Raw genomic sequence first — 20,880 nt, forward strand, 5'->3', positions numbered from 1 at the left:
ATGCTTTCACATTTCCCTCAATACCCACGGCTGGCTACACTCCCTGGCAGGATGCTGGGAGTGACAGGCTTTGCTCTGACCCAGGGCACCGGTTCTGGTGTTTTCATGTGAGTACAGTGAGAGCAGGAGGGAGCTGCCTGTCCTGCCTCCCAAAGAGAAATCCAGTCAGTGCAGGGAACACCCATCCAGGAAGGCCTCCTGCCCTCCTTCTCATGGCAACTCAGGTCTGAAGGTGAGGTAAAATACTCTGACTCCTGTCATGGTCATCAGGGCTGGGCACACCAACTGCAGAGGAGCTGAGCTTCCAGGGCCAGTGGACTATTGCAGCTGTCATAGAACAGGAGGGTATTTTGGCAAATCAAAGCACTGCATGGCAGTGACAATTGCTGTTCTGGTTAAATGAGCTACAATAACCTTGAGGCACTGAGTGCACTGCAGGGTACAGATGTGACTGGTCACAAGGGGCCTTAAAGCCTGTACACTACAAAACACACTGTAGAGAAGGAAAAGTCATCTGTAGCATCATTGCCAGTGCCCAAAAGGGAAACTGAGGCACAAAGAAATCCACTGCTTTTCATGGGAGAGAGAATACCTGAGGTGTCACAGCCTTTGTGACAAACACTCTTTGCAAACACACACCAAAGACAGACAGGCTGTTTAACTGCTTTGGACAGGTCGGGTGATGACATCTAAATCTGTGGCTTTAAAGAGCATTAAAATGCTCCCAAGGAGGTGAAGTTTGCCTGGGAAGAAGCTCCTCATGCTCTGAAATGTGTGGGCTGTGCTGACTGCCTGCAAATTCTGAGCAGGACACATCCCCCCATCTACAGCATAAAGGATGTGAAAACTAAAGACCTGCTCACAAGTTGTGACAGGACAAGGAGTAATTTTTGAACTAAAAGAGGGTTGATTTAGACAAGAAGTTTTTTACAGTGAGGATGGTGGAACACTGGCCAGAGATGTGGTGGATGCCCCATCCCTGGAAACATTCTGGATGAGGTTGGATAGGGCTCGAAGCAACCTGGTCTAGTGGAAGATGCCCCTGCTCCTTGCAGGTGGGCTGGTCTAGAAAAACTCAAACTGTTCTGTGACTTTAAGTATGAAAATCGATGGGAATTTCACAGAATTAAGACCTACTAGTGTAATTACTTCTGGGGAAAAGTTCCAGATTTGCAATTACCAGCACCAGAAATGAAATTGGTTCCTTGTTATTAAGTCAGTGCTGTGTGCCTACTCGTGGGAACCCAGCAACGCCGGAAAAAGACGGATGTGCACCAGTCAAATCATAGAACTTTGGAACCATTTTTGTTGGAAAAGACCTTTAAGAACATTGAGTTCAACCATTAACCCAGCGCTGCCAGGTCCACCATGTCCCCAAGTGCCACATCTACACGTCTTTTAAATACGTCCAGTGATGGCGACTCCACCACTTCCCTGCCAAATGAGTTGGTGAGCTCTGGTGGTGGCTGGACTTTTGTCCCTCAGGGCAAATCCACAGCATCTCTTTTGCGCTCTTCCTTGAAAGATCATCTCAAAGTGACCTCTTGCTGACTTGATTTCAGTCAGTACATCCTTCCCACCTCCGCCTTCTGCTCCCTGGTCTGGCTGCATCAGTCAAAACCCTTTTCCCACCCTGCAGTGTTCTGTTCTGATCACTTGCTGAGGTTTCTACTGTCTCACCGTGTCTGGGTACAGCCCTGATTTCCTGCTGGCTGCAAAGGAAGGAAGTTTGCCACTTTCTAACCCTACCTCTAATCCTGAGACTGCAGCACAGCCAGACTCCATCAGATAAATTCAGCGAAGGAAATGACTTCACACCAAGAAGATGTTTTGCAGGTGTTCATAGCTCTGGCAAAGAGTTTGTGGGAGCTTATACATATTCTATGTGAGAAATCTCTACACGCAGAAAAAGTGGGACACGTTGCTTTAAATTGCTTTCATACTGCAGTTTTGAGGTTTATTAAGGACACAGAACAATTTGCAGGTTCCCCATAATAACTGTAATGCCAGCTGACAATATCAGAGGGATCGTGAGGTGCAATTTCTAACAAAACATGAGGACTTTTTAAAGGGTAGTTAAACTCTCCATCAGCAAAAAACTGCTCCTGGTGCTGTTGGGCACAGAAGTCTCTATTCAGAATTACAGAAGGCAGGTGATAAAATCACCTTCTTCCTACTCAGTCACAGTGCAGCTTTTACAGATAAAAAAAATTATATTAACTAATAAATTACAGGTTAAACTAAATGTCTCAATGTGGTCAGGACACCTGGGGAAGTTTCAAGCATGCATGCCTGTAAATGAAGGTGACTGCATCCAGGAGACAAGGCACTGAGTGAGGGAAGCCAGGTGCAGGTATTACTCTCTGCAGCAATTCTCTCCTAATGGCTATCTGAGAAGGTGTCTTTGTTTTGTGAGCTCCTATGGGCCTCTCCCACTTGGCAAATCTTCCTGCTTTCACCTAACCTCCCATTTTGCTCAGGGGAGAAATGAGGGATGAATGTGAATGTGTCCTCCTGCAGGTGGGAACCAGTGAACGAAGGCACTTGTGTGGCTGTGGTCACAGGGGGCTCTTGTGGCAGCCCCCAGGTGTCCCCCTGGTTTGTAAAGAGCAGGTCTGAGGAGGTGTGAACTGTCCTTTGGAATATCTGCTCTCTTTCTTGTGCTGGACTTGTCTCACCCACCACTACTGGACGCTCCACAGCTTTCCTGCAAGCACATCTGGCTGTCCCCCAGCTCTGTGTGCACCCTCAGAGCAGCAGGTCTCCATGGAGCTTAGCAGCTCAGGGAACACCCTTACAAGCCCCCTCTTTCCCACCACCTCAGCCAGGGGCCCGCTGAAACCAAACTGTGATCGTTGCATTTTGGCTTGGTCACTCTGACAGTGGAAATTGTCAGGAGAGATGCCTTGGGCTCTGCAGAGTCTCACTGGTTCCACGTGAAGCCATTTCCCCTCCAATCCCTGGACAAAAGCAGAAGGTTCTGCACATTTAATGTGCTTCTCTCCTATTCTTTTTTTTCAGGAATTGTCCCTTGTGAGACAAGATTTTTTTTTTCAACAAAATAGCTCCAATTAAGCAAAGCACTGAAATACGTGCTTAACTGTAAAAGTGCACTGATATTAAGCAAAACACTTAATCAGGAGCTTAAGTCCTTGGCTGAGTCAGGGCTGAGTATGCATCCCCCCTAATTTCAAGGTAGTGATCTGAATACTTATTTCCATTTCGTTGGCCTTGAGACCTTCTTCTTTAACTGTTATTCCTGAATGACTGCAGGGTAAGATTAACTGATGGAGGGGAGAGGGGGAGGTGGTGGAAGTGTTGGTAACTGCACTTACATTACTGGGAAGAAGCTAAACCCCAGATGAGTCAGGCTGTTATGGAGGAGGCAATGCCTTTGTGGCTGTTCAGTCCATGGGCACTCTCTGCAGGGAAAAAGGTCACACGGAGTGAAAAGCTCATGAGGAGGAAGGGAAACCAAATAATTTCTTTTTACCACGGGGTTTGCTATTGTGAGGCTGTGCGCTGGGTTTCTACAGCAATCATGCTTTGAGCAGCATGAGGAGGGGGGATTAAACCTCATCTGCCCAGAAAAGTCAGTGATTAGGAGAATTACAGGGCGAGATCAAATTCTGGGCTGATTTACACCCTCCAGAACGCTGGAGGTACCGAGGGTATGAAGCCGGGGGAGAACTCGGCCCCTCCTCGGCTGGGCTGGGGCCGGAGGTCAGTAAGTCTCGCACTCGGTGGTGGCAGTGGAGCAGATGTCACAGTCGCAGCGGATGGCCACCGGGTACGTGTAGAAGGGGTCCACGTCGGGAGCACACCTGGGCAGCTTCACCGTCACCATCCTGGTCTCGTTGTAGGTGCAGATCCGGTGGTGGGACTCGATGTAGGGCGGCTCCAGGATCGGCTTCTGCGGGGGGGGAAATGCTGGCCTCAGGCAGGAAGCGAGACAAACATCTGGAGCCTCAGTTTCCTCAAGGGGATTTAGTGTAAATAGAAGAGCTACTGGATCAGGTGGAAGGGGCCATGGAAATAAGTTTTAGGCTATATCCTTCAACACTTGCCTGTTGGAGCCCTGCCATGGAGGGGAGTGGGCTCATGGATGTGTTTCAGTTTGTTTAAAGCATAAAGCTCCAATTAAAACCTGCTTGAAGGAAGACAAGATTATCCCAAAAGCTGGTTTGCAGCAGAGTATGAGTGTTCCGACCAAATGCTGCCAAAAGCAGCTGCCTTCTTCCAAAAGCATTGCTTTTCCATTAAACATATTCTGCTGGAAACCCTTCATGTGCACAAGCTGCCTAAGATCAGGGGTGCATCCAGGTGCCAAAGGCTGGGGTTTTTTCTCAGCCAGACCCGTCTTCCCTGTCAGGCTGCACTTCCCACAAATCCCAAAGGCTGTACACTGTGGGGAAAGCTCTCGGCACAGCAGCCAGCATAGAAGTCTGCAGTTCCTCCTGAGAAAATCAGCTTGGCCAGAGACCTCAGCTATCAGGAGATGGTGGGAGCCTGAAGGCGTTGAAACCCACGCTGCCATGTGGTATCACAGGGGCATTGGTTTTGCAGAAAAATCAGTTTTTCCTCAACAGGGACACCCATTTTCCAAAGACTCCAGGAATGGGCAGCACACACAGGCATGGGAGCCCACTGCCTAAGGTAACACAGCCAGAAGACATTTTAATTTCTTTCTTTCCCTCTGTTCTGTGCAAAGAGCCCTCCCTGGGAACCAAGAAGGGTGGCAGGGGAGAGAACAGATGCAACATTTCAGCAAGATGTGCAGACACCCTCACTCTTGCAAAGCCCCCATCCAAACACCTCGTGGTGCCTTCTGGAAGCTGTTGAACCCACAGCCAGGTGGGTTCAGCTGAACTACACCCCAGGGGTACTGCAATACAGAAAGAGAGGCTGCAAGGTCTGAGCTGCCGGAGAAGCCTGGGAGTAGGGGGAACCAGGAGTCAAGACATCCCTCCAAGGAACCTTATCCCAGCGTGGAATCTGGCCACTGGTGGCCTTTCCCCTCATCCCACCAAGTCATGAAGAATGGGAGTCAGAGCTGGCACACAGACCCTGGCTCCTCCTCTGGTCACTTATGCGGAGTCCTTGTCTTCATGTGGACAAACCCATCTGAGTCACTCAAGATTTCCCAAACAAATTAAACTAGGATTGGCCCCTTGAGCCTTCCAGCTGCAGAAAGGCAAAGACAGTCAGAAATTTGTTCTCTGACGTGTGTGGATGTACTTACACTCTTTCTTTCTCCCTCTGTACACCCCTAAAACTTAAGTACTTCATATTTATACAGGGCTGTGACTTAAAACGGGACCAAATTAGAAACAGACGTTACCTTTTGGGATTTGCTTTTTGGAACAACATATATTACCCATCAATTGGGAGCTCCTTCTTAATCTCAAAGGACTTCTTTATTTCAAGCGAAGTAATAAAGTCCTCCTCTCCTTAAGTGTTCAAGCTGTAAGAGGCTTTCAGATTGCATAGTAAGAGCATTACATAAGTGCTTCATTAATATCATCACATGGCTTCCATCCCCTTTGGGGCAGCGGGAGGAGGGAGGGACAACCAACAGCAAACGCTGGCAGCGGTAGCCAGGGGGTCATGGAGCAGGACACTGGGCAGGTGTCTTTAGAGGGCTTTTCCTGGGGGGCAAGTACCAGCCAGGGATGTCCCCAGCTCACAGCCTCACCTCCCAGGTCTCGCAGCGTCCCCAGCAGGCGTCTGTGGTCACCCTGAGCCCACGGCAGCCGGGTTTCCTGGCCAGGAAGGTGAATTCCCGCACGGCACAGCCCACGAACGTCCGCAGGTCGATGGCCGAGGCCTTGGTGGCGGCGCCGCAGCCGGACAGCAGCAGGACAAGGAGAGCTCCCAGGGTCAGGCAGTGGAGCTTCATGCTGAAGGCAGAAGGGAGAGGAGGGGAGGGTTGGGAGAGCCAGCACAGCCCAGCAGGCAAGAAGTGCAAGTGGACGGGCTTAGCTGAGGCAGGGATAGCCCTTCCTCCCTTCAAACACATCCTCACTCAGCCTGAGAGAAGAGGGGCAGGTGGAGGAATGAGTGGTCACCTACTCCCAGAAGTGGAAAATCTCAGTAAAAAGCTCTGTCACAGAATGCAGCAGTGGGAGTTTGCCTGGAAGAGATAAAGTCACCAGCTTATACCTCAGCCCCACTGAAATCTCCATATTGCAGATTTGTTTTGCAGCATGTGCCTTTCTAGCACCCCTTTTGGGTTGCCCTGCACTCACACAAAGCCAATAGCTGCAGAGCTGGGAGCCAAGTATCCCTGAAGTTGTGCTATAATCTCAGCATCTCCCCCAAGTGTTACTGGAGTTGCCAATACCAACACCCTGTGCACTGGACTTGTGCTGTTCCTCTCCCAGGGCTGCAGCCAGAGTGGCTGGCTGTCCCTTCAGCACACACTGCCCTACAGCCACCTCAGACCCAACCCAGGCTGCCAAGCCAGTGGTCAGAGCTGGTCAGACAAGGGGGGACATGGCCAAGGTGACCAGAAGAACCCTGACATCCTCACACCTGAGCAGCCCAGCATCCATCAAGACCCTCTGATACCTGTTGACCTTCTGTCTCGGTAAGGAAAGCAACCAGCATCTCTGGAACAGCTCCTCTGTCAAAAAAGTGAGAGCTAGAAAGTAGTTCTAAGCCACAAGGTCCATTTTACAATTTACATACTCTCACTGCATTCAAATACATCCATCTTAGAAACCCGAGATTTGACACAATTTTGAGAAAGTCAGCAACTACACAGGGCACAGACTGGTGTGTGCTGGGGTCTGTTCTCAGCTGGACAGACCAAAATTAAGTGAGCTGGGACTGCCTTTTGCCTGGATGATGCTTCAGTCTGTAAGCTCCTGTTAAACAAAATTATTTAAATTTGCTAAATCAGAGCTTTAGATCAGCACATGATGTTTGCATCACATATGTCACTGTGTGCACACTGGAATCTTACACGTCATTAAAGAGAATATATTTATAGATAACCTTCAACAGGGTAAAAAAATAGCTAAAATTCCTTATTTTTAAAAGAAGATGTATGAGAGCAAAATAGACAAACTTTAGAACAAATCAAATATTTATCCTTTGCCACTTTAGCAAATCCTGCTGCCTTATTCATGAGCAAGAGCCATGACAGGGAGCAAACACAGACATGCACTCACCTAACACGTTGGAGTCAGAATTCCTTTTGCAGTTTTAAATTGCAGGTGGTGTTTCAGGATGTCAGAGGGAGCAGCAGGAGACCTGCACTGCAATCTCTGTCAGCTTTGTGATCAGTAGGTCTCCCCAGCAGCTGCTACTGGGATGTCTAATTGCTCAAATTTATATAAAGGGTCTTGTCAATCAAGGCAGATCCTTACTTGAACTACCCAAGGCATCAAAGTCATTGACTGTAAAGCAAGGCTCCCCTTTCCAGCAGTGATTAGCTTCAAGGGAATGATTGTTTTTGCAGGTTATTGTTTCATAACCTGATCAAAAAAGGAGTATCTCGGTGAGTGAAATTATGAGCATGCACTGGGGCAAAAAGGATCTTCTTTTCCATAATGGAATATCAACACCTCTATGAAGGAATTGGAAGTTGGCTCTGAAATCATCATTACCCCTTTAATTAACAAGCCCTATGTAAACATCCTCAAGGGACACTTTTTGGATATTTCTACAAAAAAGCTGCCTGGATTTTTGTCAGCTGGAGAAGATCTTTTTTTTACTCAATTGCTCTGTACAAGCAAGGGCAAGGGACGGAGAGAGGAGGTGTGAGCTTGCAAGGAAAGAAAGTGTTCTCCTGGCAAGCCAGGCAGCTGAAACCACTGTGAAAGGAAATTTAAGAAATCATGTCCTCTGCCTTCACTCTGCAAACCAAATTTTCAGCTATTCACAGGACAGGGAGCAGCTGAGGAACTTGGTTCTGCAGAGAACTTGCTGGTCAGTGAGGTCTTAGAAGATGCATGGGAGAGAGAAGTGCAGCCATATGCTCACACAGTGACTGGGAAAACTCATCTCCCTTCCTTTCCACCATGGATGGACAGTGACTTCCCAGCTCCAGTACCCAGGCAAATCCAGAAAAGGCAGGGCAAGTGTCAGGGATTATGGACCCTTCAGGATGATGCTGTCAAAGGCAGCCACAGCAATACAACCCAGCCCAGAGAACAGAAAACACAGAGGAAACCTTGATTCAAATAAAACCCATGCAACAGCATTTCAGAGTGAAAAACAAAACGAGTAGAAGGCAAAAAAAGAGTAGAGGAAAAGAACCAAAAAACAACAACCAAGTAAAACAGCATCTGTTGATGTCCAGAACATGCATCTTATTAAATATGAAGCAGTGATTACTATCAGCTTGTTAATTTACCTTACAAATAGCCAATACATACTTCTGATGGATTGCATTCAGGCTTGCTGCAGTATGAGCTACAGAAAACAACAAATCACCATTGAGGAAATGCGACATTGAACCGTTCAGGACCCAATGAGCCACATCACATCGGTGCTCTCCCTTTGTCAGGGTGAGTAACCCATGGCTCGAGGTCCTTGTTTCACTGCCAAGGTCAGCAGCCCACATTTGGTGCAGCATCAGGGCTCACACTTGTGCTCAAGCCCCTAAGAAGCCCAGAGCACTTGCTGTGTTTCATTATTCAGCTTGCAGCAGCCACACAAGGCTGGTTATTTACTCTCAAGGTCTACCTTTTCCATCTAAATTAGGAAATAGTGATTGGAACAAGTGAAAGAGAGAAAGGATTGTCTGAAAAACAGCAAAGCAGCAGGCATTTAGTGCTGTTGCCTATTGCCATCATGACATGGGAAACAACTGCTTCAAATAATTAATTCACTTAACAGAAAAGTAACCAAAATAAAAAAAGGAACAGATTTTTTTAATAAAAATTTGAAAACTGTCCTGAAGTTAGGAGGGAGGGGGTGTTTAAAATCTACCCCAGTATTCTCACTCATTATTATTCCCAGTCTCCCTGGCAGTAAAGGACTCCACATTCAAGTGAAGGGTGATCAGGTGAGATGCTGGAGGAGGAATATTGAATGGAGGTGTTGTAAATGTCTCCATCAGATCACCAGATATTGTTCTAGACACCTTTTTCCCCCACTGAAACCAATAGGGAAAAGCAGGAAATTCAAAGACAAATGAGATCACAGATCAGCCAAAGTCTTGTCACTGCTCTAAAACAATCAGCAACTTTCCACCAAAATAACCCTAAAACTACTCTTCTGCAATTTTCACTGACCAAAAATAAAGCTAGAAAATAAACTTTTAAAGTTTCTTTTTTTAATATACTGTTCAAAAGTTCCCAACTTACGGGGAAAGCATGAAAAAGTGAAAATCCTGATCTTAAGTCTCCTTTATTCAATTCTGGAAATGTGCCAACAAAAATCAGCCCAAGATTAGAGGCAGGTACAGGAAATGCAAGCCAGATGGCAGATGAACCAGCTTTGACAGAGCCCTCTTCTTCTATGGATTAAAAAACCAGGTGCTGGAGTTTTTCTGTAATTCAGCTTGGTTTCAGTGGCTTCAGCTAACTATGATCCTGTTCTCTCATCTCCATTTGTACTGAACAGCCTCTTAGAGTAAAACAAAAGAGAAATTGCAGACTCTCACTTATTGTGTCTTTAGAAAATCCTGTCTGTGGGACAGACACCAATTCCTGAGGGATTTGCATTGTTTTTTGTGACAGGCCTGAGTGCTGGCTTTTTCCCACGCAGAGTTCTGTTGTCTTACAGTTCTGTGAGTTTATCTTATTTAAGTTAATCGATAAATGTACCACTAGGATCTCAGATTGGGTTGCTCATGAGAAAGGAGCTGAGATGTGCTGTTTAACGAGACAGACCAAAGGAAATAACATTGCTGAGTGGCTGCACACAATAAGCACTGCAAAGAGCCATGTAGGTGATGCCTTGAAGTGGCTACCTGAAAACAGAGGCTAGACAAGATTAAGAGAATAAAGGCATGTGTTTATTTGAAGGACCTTCAAAAAGGGCAGTCGCCTCCAAGGGGCTCCAACCAAGATGGATCCTGGGTCACGGGTTTTTCACAGTTTTATAAATTTGGTCCATTTGCATATTAGAGTTAATTCTCCAATTAAAATTTCATGTACTGATGTAATTACTGCTTTAGTTTACATATTTTGGGGCCTGGGACAACAAAGTGTCCTCGAGTTCAGGCCCAGAGAGCGTTTGTTATGTCTAACCAGCATGAGAGAACAGTAGCTAACAGGCTATATTAAGTTTCAGAGTTACATACCAGGCAGTACAGGATTTGAAAAATATAAAAGTTAAAACCTAAGGCATCATAGGTAGTGGCAGGCCAAAAGAATGTGGTAACCATTCAGGCAAGCAAAGAGAGTGACTGGACAGGAGATATTTAATGCACTGCATGCGAGAGGGGTTTGGAAGAGTGGGTGTTAGTTCAAAAGTAAGACAAAAGGAGAAATGGATGAGGAATCAAGGTGGTATGAGATAGCTGGCCAAGTTCACAGGAGGTGGCATCCAAGAGAGGTTAGGATTCAGTTTAGAACTGAGTGAGTCATTAAACTATCAGGCAGGACACATGACTATAAATGTTAGAGGTAATTGCATGAACTCACTGGAAAAAAAATAACACCAGAATCACTTTTCTCTATACAAGTTAACATTGGACTTTCCCTCAATAGGTGGTTTACTCTTTGCTGGTAGTTTTGCAAAAAAAGATAACCTTTATGTCCTGAAAACAGCATTTCAAACAAGCACATTGAGATTATTTAATCCATCCCCATGGCTGCTGTGTGTTTGTCTTGGAGCGACTTTCCGTCATTTTCTACATTTCGAAAGAACGCAGAGAGCTGGTTTGCAAAGGGACAGACAAAGCAGGTTTAACCTTGAGAGGGCACGGCTGATCTGGAAATGAAAATCAAAGGCAGCAAGTAAAGCTTCTCGAAAGGCTCTGACAGAAGCACTGCCAAGTGCCAGCCCAGGGAGCACAATGCAGCCGTCAGGAAATATGTTCCCGGGTGGGAATTGGATAAACCTGGGCTCTCCCTGCGAACAATGGGACACCAGTCCTTGCTGAAGGTCTCGGGCACACAAAGCCCCTTCTGCTTTAAAAGACTTTCTGATCATTTGTTTCCTGGGCTTAACACAACGCGAGCTGGCACCGGCTGAATGAGCATTAGGGGGAGAAGAATGCAGTCGGGAAAGAGGATTTCTTGAGGCTGCTGTAGCAGTGACTCAGCCCACACTCAGTACTGGGGGGAATGACCCATCTTACACAGGAGATGAACACTTCTTGCAGCTTGTGGGGGTACCTGTGTTACGAATGGCAGAACAGCCCAGTGAACACATCTGTAAAATGCAGCCCTGCGGATCTGAAGTGCTGTGGAAAGCTCTGTGCTGACTGCAGCAGTATCGCAGCTGCTTCAGCACAGACACTGCCTCACCGGCAGGGCTGTCACAAGGAAGCTGTCAGACACTATTCTTCTCTTCCTTTTCCATCAGACTTGGAAAATGAAGTCCAAGGGTGAGGCTTAACAGCAACAAAAAACTCTAATCCACCGTTTGCTTGAGGCACATCTATCCTGGTGAGATAACACTCTTTGCTAAAAAAGGCCTGTAGCTATGATGGATTCAATCCAGAAGAGAACTAATGAAGGTCCTACAGACACTAGAAGAGCTGAAAGATTCTAAAATTTGGTAGTGAGAATTTCTAACATATATGTATTGCACCCAAAACAAGGTAATTCCAATAAAGATAAATCCATAGCAGAACTGCAGGTTCAGTTTAGAACCTGATCATAACCTGATTTGATACTATATGGACAAAAGCTCTCTCCTACAGTTTGAACGCATTTACTAAAATTCCTTTTTTAGGTGTTTATATACAGGGTACCTCAGAAAAGCTTATTTCTCAAACCTTAAACTTTGAGCAAAATGCTCTGCAAGCAGAAATCAGAAGGAAAAATATAAAGGCAAAAGGGAAGTGAAGACTCTCCATGGTCAAGAAAGAACTTCCAAAAAATTCATCCTGACCCAATGGTAAAGGATAGCAAAATTTAAAATAAAAGATGTGATGTTTGTCTCATATCTGTCCCAGTCTGACTAGCACAAATATTGATTCCAGAGTCCTACTTTACTGTGGCAGTAAGTTACATGTTGCAAAGATTAAGAACTGCTGAAGATACATTTCTCAAAGACTGACTGGCAGGAAGAATTTACCTGCAGCAGGGGCACTCCTGGGGAGTTCCCTGAAGGTTTAGGGGTTGTGATACATGCAATGGTAACGGGAAAACCAGAAAAACACCTATCCAGAATGGATGAGGAGGAGAGGAAAGGTACAACACTGAGCCCAGGCTGTGGAACTCCTTTGTCATGGTCCTTAGGACAGTAAGGAGGCTCATTTCTTAAGGCTGCCACATCCTTGCAAATACACAAAGGTGTATTTGTCAAGCATAGCTCCTAATAGTAAGCAAGCAAACACCACTTCTCCACATTGGCAACATTCTTCTCAGTTTTCACTGGCACTTTGGAAGCGTGTGCACCCTTACATTGTCATCAACCACAGCCACATTTTCTTGTCTTTTAAACTGTCCCCTTATGGTGATGATGCTGATCGCATTCAGTCCAGAATCTGAATCCAAGAATTCAAATCCAATGGAATTGGCTGAATATTGGTGTGAGCAAGAGCTGGGCTCTCTAATTGTACACCAGGGAATTGCCTGGAGATTTGATTTGAGTTCATTGCAGTGTGGAAAATATTTTTCTAATAAATACAGATGCTATGCAAATTTTATGTGGCTGACAATAAGCACTTTAACTCAAATCACTTCTACACTCCATAGCTTTCCTCTAATAGTCTTTTTTGAAAAGACATTTTAGTCTTTTAGGACAGACTAGTGAGCAATGACACAGCTGCTCAGGGCTCAGAATTTGAAGATGAAGCTTCTTGATCAAAACTAGAGAAGTTCAAAGACACATTACCTTAATTCAATAATTTCCCTACTGTTCATGGCCAGTGCACTGGAAAACAGACCCCTTGTCTCAACTCACATCACCCCCAGTGCTAATGCTCCCTTTTTAACATTGTCTTTGCTTTGAGTGAAGTTTACAAATTAGGCAAAGCTGGAAATTAAGTCTCCTGAAACAAAGCTACTGTCTCTTCCTGTGAATCCTGACAGAATAAACTCATAGAACTACTGAACTAATCAAAATCCAGCCAGGAAAACAAACATGATGAGAGTCCCAAACCCCAGAGAGGCACTTGGCCAAATCAAACCTCGGCACAGCAGCAGACAGAACCAAATCTTCCAGCCTGAACTCCTTTTACCCTCTGGGGAAATGTGGATCTCAGTCAACACTTTGAGTCCTCAGACCATTTCCAGTTTAAGTTCTTCGCCCTGTTCCCACTGATTTTAACAAGTTCCTTGTGGGTGCAGAGTCATCCCATGTCATGGGACCAGCAGGGCTCACAGAGACCAGGAAGTAAAATAGGTTCCAGCAGGCCAGAAGCAAACCCCACCACCATACAGAGAGAGCTGAGGTACCAGAGGGTGGCCAGGTTTCTGCTGTCTATCTCAAGTCATCAACCTATCAGCAACTGAAGAATCACCAGGGAAGGGACACAAGAAGAGTGAGAGATAACAAAGATCCATCTTTCACCTCTGAGCATCACTGCCACAGGCACATCACACTGTGACTGTCTCACCACCCTCTCAGGGAAGAATTTCTTCCTAATTAACATCACTCATTATAGTTTACATCTTAATTACAAATTCTGATATCACAGTAGTAATGATTTCATGCCTGAGCTGAAAGCTCAGGTCAGAGTCTGTTCCCTCCTGCATATGGATTAATCAATAGAGATTAACTGAAAAGAGTACCACAAATTCAGTTTTATGGTGCTAATGCTACACACCTCTGCCTGGCTTCAAGCATGCTTTCTATTCTGCAGTCTTTGTAAGCTATGTCTACCTTAATTAGATCAGACAGATAAATCGTGATTAAAACAAAACATTTCTGTCATTTAAAGACACTTTCAAACCAGACATTAATTTATAAAGATCGGACAGTCTAACAAGACAAGTTTTGTGTTTCACAGAGCTTCACACAGTATTTTACTCTGACAATGTCAGCTATATCCTCTGATGTTCAAAGGTCAAATATGTAAATCACAGCTGAGTATAATAATTTCTTGCTTTGCTTGCAGCTGGCATGTGGCAAATGGATGTTGAAATCCAGCTGCTTAAATCCTCGATCCTTCATTTAAGTTTTAACCCAGCAGTAAAATGAGTAAAAGGTATGTTTGCAGAGGTGTGTGACAAACTGTACCCCAGGGATTCCCACTCAACTCGAAGCACTGAAAGACTCCGAACTTCTTGGACATGTAAAGAATACAATATACAGATGTTGCTTTATAAGGAAAATGCATTACAAATGACTCACAGATTAAGCTGGAAAGATAACAAAGTTCTGGGTTTGACTTGAAACATAAGACCAGAAAATTAAGTTTAAGATTTGCCTCTTTAATTAGTATCAGCGATCGGTTATCCTGCAGGCTCCAGTCACTGAACACTTTAGCATCACCCAAGAGCAACAAGTGCTGTAGGTTAAATTTACAAGGGTTAGCAATGGCCAAATCTCCACTGACACTGAAAGGGGAAAACTGCTGGTCTGTACTTCCTTTAGAAAACCCTCCTCACCGAGATTGGCCACAGGGTGCCAAAAAGCAATAGAACAACCTGCAGGGCCACAGCCCAACATTTACTGATTTTCCTGCTTTGAGTGACATTCCCTCCACAGCATGGAGAGCTCTATAATGTGTCTCTAAAGAGATTGGTACCAATGACAGCTTCTGGACATCACGGTTGCACAGCCTTTTTCAACTGAGAAATCACCTTATTTTTTTTAATCCAAGGAGCCAGAGTGTTGACAGATAGATCACAATTGGCAAATCTGCTCTCTTCCCCCATTTCAGTTGTTGGAGTGCATGCACAGGACTGTGTCCAGGCAAAGGTTTTCCAAACCTAATTAATACATAAGAAACAGACAGTGGCTGCAGCTGAGCAACACAGATTTTACCTGACCCAAGGGGAACTCTGGAATGAGAAGGACTCTCCATGTCACAGGAAAGTGGGAACTTCAAACCATGGTCCGAGGAACCTTGCTTGGTCTGGTCTGGTCTTCTTGCCATCATTGTCATGGGGTTTTTATCACCGAAGCCATTGGACACTGAATTTTCATACATGTTTAAGAAAGGCTTGGGGTGTTTCATCCAGACATGGTGTTATCCAGAATCTCTCCTCTGCCAAACCTGTTTGGCACATGCAAACAGGAAATTACTGGAGGCACCAAATACAGCTCCCCACTCTTCCTGTTACCCTCTGCTCAGCACTGAAGAGAAGGACAACAACCTCCCTCAACCCCACACAGAGCTCAGCCTAAATAGTCACATACAAGGACAGGTAAAACCATGGAATCATTAAGGTTGGAAAATACTTTTAAGACCATTGAGTCCAGCTGTTAACCCAGCACTGCCAAGCCCACCACTAAACCATGTCCCCAGGTGTCACATCTGGAAATCTTTTAAATACCTCCAGGAATGGTGATTTCATTTTCCCAAGCAGCCTCTGCCAGTGCTTGACCACCGTTTTGGTGAAGAAATTTTTCCTAATACCCGATCTAAATGTCCTCTGGCACAACTTGAGGTGGGTTCTCTTGTCCTATTCCTTGTTACTTGGGAAAACAGACCGACTCCCACCTGGCTGCAGCTTCCTTTCAGAGAGCTGTAGAGTTATGAGGTCTCCCCTGAGTCTCCTTTTCTCCAGGCTGAGCCCTACCAGGTGCCTCAGCTGCTCCTCACAGGACTTGTGCTCCAGATCCTTCCCCAGCTCTGCTGTCCCTCTCTGGACCTGCTCCAACCCCTCTATGTCTTTCTTGTAGTGAGGGGCCCAAAACTGGACCCAGGACTCAAGGTGAGGCCTTGCCAGTGTCCAGCACAGGGGGACAGTCACTGCCCTGCTCCTGCTGGTCACACTTTTGCTGATACAGGCCAGGTGCCACTGGCCTTTTTGGCCACCCGGGCACACCTGGCTCATGTTCAGCCACTGGTGACCAGCACCCCCAGGCAGTCAGAGCAAGAGATCCACGCTGAGTGACATGGCTGAGACAACCATATCCTGATACACTGGGCAGTAGGAGTAAAGTGTTTTCCTGGACATAAGACACATGTGACATGTTCAAAAATGCCTTGCCTCCTTAATTCCTTAAACATCTGATCATCTTTCAAGGCAGATAAATGTTTGAACAGATTTTGACTGGTCTTTTCACCTCACAGCTATAGCTATAAAACTTCATCCCAAAGTCACATTTTTCCCCAGTGTGCCCTCTCCTCTCAGGTGTGGGTCAGAGCAGACCACTCCACACAAGCTCCCCTTTTCCATGGTCTGCAAAGTGCTGGTCCACTTCCATTACAGGGTGCCAAAACAGATGGTACACACTTTGTTTCTCAGCATCACAGTGACATTTACTGCAGTCCATACAAAATACCTCTCCTGGATGCATTTGATATTCCCCAAACAAAGAAAGAGAAGTTATACTTCCTACTTTCCACTTTTTTCTCATGTCAAAGAATAGGGGAGCAGTTTCTTTCTCAAGACAGCATGTTTTATGTAATTCATAATAATGGAGAGTCTCAGAGGAGAAAAGTTTTAGCAACACTGGTAATGAAATGACAACTGCACCAGGAAAGGGCAGTTCCCTGCTCCTGAAAGAAAAAAAAATCCTTTCCATTTCCCCAGTAGCAGAATAACATCTTCTGAACAATGCTGCCCTGTTCATAACCAAATTCTTTTGTCGGCAGACATTGTGTCTAGACAGCCTGAGAAAAACTGCCTCACTTAACACCCCAGGGCTGGGGCTCACTGCATGTGCTGAAGTGTTTACCTGGGTGCTCAGGTACTGATCACAAATAATGCAGCAGAGACTTATTCCATTTTTCTCTGGAGCTGATGGGTGTCATTGTAAAACAGGCAGGAAGCACACTGGGATCACACATTCCCTCTGAAGCTCAGATCCATAAAAGCTTTCCAGAGGTCACGCAGATAATGTACACACAATAGTAGATGATATTAATAGGATCAATTTACTGCAGGAAGAGGAAATGAGTCCACATCACCCCTGTTAGTGCTGACCACTTTCCCACACAGACACAGCAGATTTGTCCAATCTCCTCACAGATCTTTATTTTACTTTTGGTGACAGCAGCAGGACTTCCATCATTGAGTCTGGCAGGAAGAGAATTAAGTCCTGCAGTTTACAGAAGAGCTGTACTTAATCTGTCTCGTCGTGTTTCCGTACTTGGAAAAGGCAAGATCTCCATCATTCAAGCTCATATGAGTGCAGTCATGGTTAAAATAATACAATGTTCTTTAAAAAAACCCCAAACCTTATCCATGGATAGAAAAACACCTGATTTATCTTTGGGATTTAAACAAAATCCTCTTCTGCAGAGGGAAAAACTCTATTCTGGACTAAGACAAATCTTTTTTCTGCATATCCTCCCCTCCCGGCATCTGATTCTTTGGGAAGTGAAGAACTCAGGGAAGTGTGTTGTGGGATGGAAAGCCTAAGGACTGGGGATCCAATGGAGAGGGGGTGAGGGTTACCCCACAGCCCTCCCTCCCCAGGGAAGGGAGGAAACACGTATGGAGCAGGGATGTCCTCCCTGAATCTCACATTCCCATCCCACTGGCACAGGGATGCCAGAAACCCTTCTCCTCCTCCTCCTCCTCCTCTCACCTTCTCAGTCCTTGTTTTGAAGGCAAAGAGGTAACAGCCCCAGCTCTGGAGAGAGACACTTCCAGAAGGTGAGGCGCTACTTGGAAAACATGCTAGCATGAACGGACTGATGAGGGTAATGGATGGGAATGAGAGAATGTGAACACATGGAAAACAATTCAAGGTTACAGTAAAGGAAAACACGTTCTAGTGATGTGTTTTAGGGAGTTCCTCTGCTGCCAAGTCAGGCAGCACAGAAGGAGACAAGCCAGTGTGGAAGTAAGGTCATGGAAGTTTAACTGACTACCAGTATTTCCGTAGCAAGCCTGAAATCACTGCTCCTAAGCCTTACCTGTATTTTGCCCACCCTGGCTACTGAAAAAGACTGTTGTGATAGAAATGCTTTCCTTTCATCTGATTTTTCTGTTTCTGGTCAATAAAGGAGTGGGATATAAAACTGAATCCGTTTCTGCTTTGAACTGTCCTGCCACAATGAATGAAGGTTGGCCCAACAGCAACACCATGAAATCAAGCTTACGTTGAAGTAACAGCTTAAGCATTAGAAACCAAGTTTTATTTATTGCTGCAAGATCTGGATTCCATGCCCACACTCCCTGCTGCAATGATGATGCAATCAAAACAGGATATTCTACATCAGTGACTAATAGACAACCAAATTAAAAAAAAAACCACTATGACATTAAATGGCTTATTTATAGATTCTGTTTACCTAGACAATGAATTCAAGCATATAAATTTAATTATTAGATTTCAAATCCCAGTAATAGATTGGATATTGTCCCATGAAGTTACATACAGCATTCATATCATGCTAATTATTTTAGAAGGGCTGGTAAATTAGAATAGGAAATGAGAAGCAGTTTAATGATGGTGGATTTAGCAGTGATATAAATTATATAATTATTACTGGAAGGGGAGAGGAAGAGTGTGTGTGTGTGTGTGTGTGTGTGTGTGTGTGTGTATTTTAACAGTCTAACTTAGTTAATCTCTTTTCCAAGCAACTGAAACCACAGGGTAAAGGGTACATTCTGGGCACACCTGATTCTTGCTGGAAGAAAGTTCTCTTGCACCTGAATGCCAGGGCCCCTTCTCGTTTTGGTCAAGTCTGAAGCACTTGATGCAAACCAAGGGGATCTTTGTTACTAGACTGCATTTGAACTGCTGAGAAAGTCACTAACACACACCCATTGCAAGAAAACCAGATGAAAACTTCAGGGAAAAAAAGAAGCTGAAAAAGTTGAAAGTTAAGGGACTAAAATTCCATGGGACAAGCGGCCACCTCTGCTCTCCCAAATTCAGATAAAAAACTCCAAGCAAGCAAGAACTCTTGCACGTGCTTGGCCTGTCTAAATTGTATCAGCAGAAGAATGCATAAGGCTTGTGCACATTGTGAGCTTTGGATCTTTGCAGATATTGATCAGAGAGGGATTTTTACAACAGTGCATAGTGAGAGGAGAAGGGGGAATGGCTTCAAACTGGTGCAGGGCAGGGTTAGATGGGGTATTAGGAAGAAATTGTTTATTGTGAGGGTGCTGAGGCCCTGGCACAGGTTGCCCAGAGAAGCTGTGGCTGCCCCATCCCTGGGAGTGTTCAAGGCCAGGTTGGATGGGGCTAGGAACAACCTGGTCTAGTGGAAGGACCTCTAAAAATCTCCCAGTTCTTTAGCTGTCCACGTGGAAAGGCATTTGCTTGGAAAAAGCTGAAATGCCCCCTGGTCTGTAGTTATGTTTTCCTTCTGACAATCTCGACTAGAACAGCACATTTTGCTTAAATTCAGCCCATTGCAAGTCCTCACACTTGTGTTTGCAGAGACTCAGTGCAGCACAGGAGAAAGAGGGGCTGGGGGTACCACACTGCAGTAGGAAATATTCTTTCCTTTGTATTCCTGAGTCATTTCTGTCTGGCCAAAACTGATGTTTGAAATGTGCATAACCACTAACCGTGACAATTACTGTCTGATGAGTGTCATGGAGAGCAAATAGCAATAATATCCCCTTGTGCTTGTGAAACAGTCTGTGGACTAACAAACTAATTACCACTGTCTGAATTCCACATTTCCCTGCTCCAGAAATCTAGAGCGTCCTTTGCCAAGTTGCAGTTTACTTCAAGATCTGTCACCTGCAGACTTGAACCTGGTGCCTCCAAGATGCCTGAAATGGAAGATTATGTAATGCAGGTGCCCATATTGGTTGGAAACAGTTATATATACAGCGATTTTCCACTCATGCACATCATATCCATTGCCAAATATCTAAAAAAGCAGGGGAGTCGCTGCACAGCCTTTGGGATGACAGACGAGCATAAACTGTAATCCTACTCAGTACACTTTGCAGAATTAATACTAAAACCAAAAACTGAGCTGGATCATTTGTCCAGTTTGCTCACACAGCTCAGCCATGTGTGCTGAAGGTTCAAAAGGCGAAGATTCTAACCTGACCCGAGCCTGCTCAATTCACAAAAGGTTTGCAGGTAACCTCTGCCTTTACTGCTGAAGGGCTGCACAAATCCTCATGCAAACACAAGATCGTTCTTTCCTGGCTCTCAGAGCCACTATGCCCCAGGATCCTCTGCTGGCCAGGGACTCCAGGAATATTCACTGCAGGGTCACTGCTTCCCCTGTCAGGGAAACGCAGAGGCTTCTTACACAAGGGGAAGCTTGCAGAGTAAAAGTTTTGACAAGGTTCAGGTGTTGTGTAGAATATTCCTTTCTCATTCTCTTCTTGGAAGCCCTTCCCAGATCCAGGGATAATGCCAAGTTCCCAGACACTTTCAAGTGTGTATCAAAGTATGAACCACTGTATAAAAATAGACATTTCTTTAAATGCATCTCAAGCTTTTCATCCTTCCCAAGTGACCCCCAACTTCTCACACCTTCAGTGACTTCAAGGGGGCTAATACTGAACAGACAAGATGGACAACGGGGGGAAACAAAACCAATCAATCATAAAAATAGTGCAAGATCAAGTTTCTGTATGACCATTTTTCATGTCATGGAAATTCCCAGAAAAGCCTGTGGTCACTGCTCACAGTGGCCTAGTACATTTATTTTCAAGGTATTTACTAACAAATTCAGGATATTTGCTTCAGCTTGTGTTTAAT

General features: G+C 45.2%; 1 protein-coding gene across 1 annotated transcript; it reads right to left on the minus strand.

Annotated features, from left to right (window-relative positions):
- Positions 1-1,965: 1,965 nt before the first annotated feature.
- On the minus strand, positions 1,966-7,265 carry GPHB5 (glycoprotein hormone subunit beta 5). The gene is made up of 3 exons (XM_048307769.1): positions 7,176-7,265; positions 5,696-5,900; positions 1,966-3,913 (listed from the first exon to the last, which is right to left on the minus strand). Exons 2-3 carry the CDS (start codon positions 5,897-5,899, stop codon positions 3,725-3,727), a joined length of 393 nt encoding a protein of 130 aa, XP_048163726.1. The 5' UTR covers position 5,900; positions 7,176-7,265; the 3' UTR covers positions 1,966-3,724.
- Between the last annotated feature and the right edge of the window lie 13,615 nt (positions 7,266-20,880).

The sequence above is a fragment of the Corvus hawaiiensis genome, chromosome 6, assembly GCF_020740725.1.
Source record: "Corvus hawaiiensis isolate bCorHaw1 chromosome 6, bCorHaw1.pri.cur, whole genome shotgun sequence".
NCBI classification, from domain to species: Eukaryota; Metazoa; Chordata; class Aves; order Passeriformes; family Corvidae; genus Corvus; species Corvus hawaiiensis.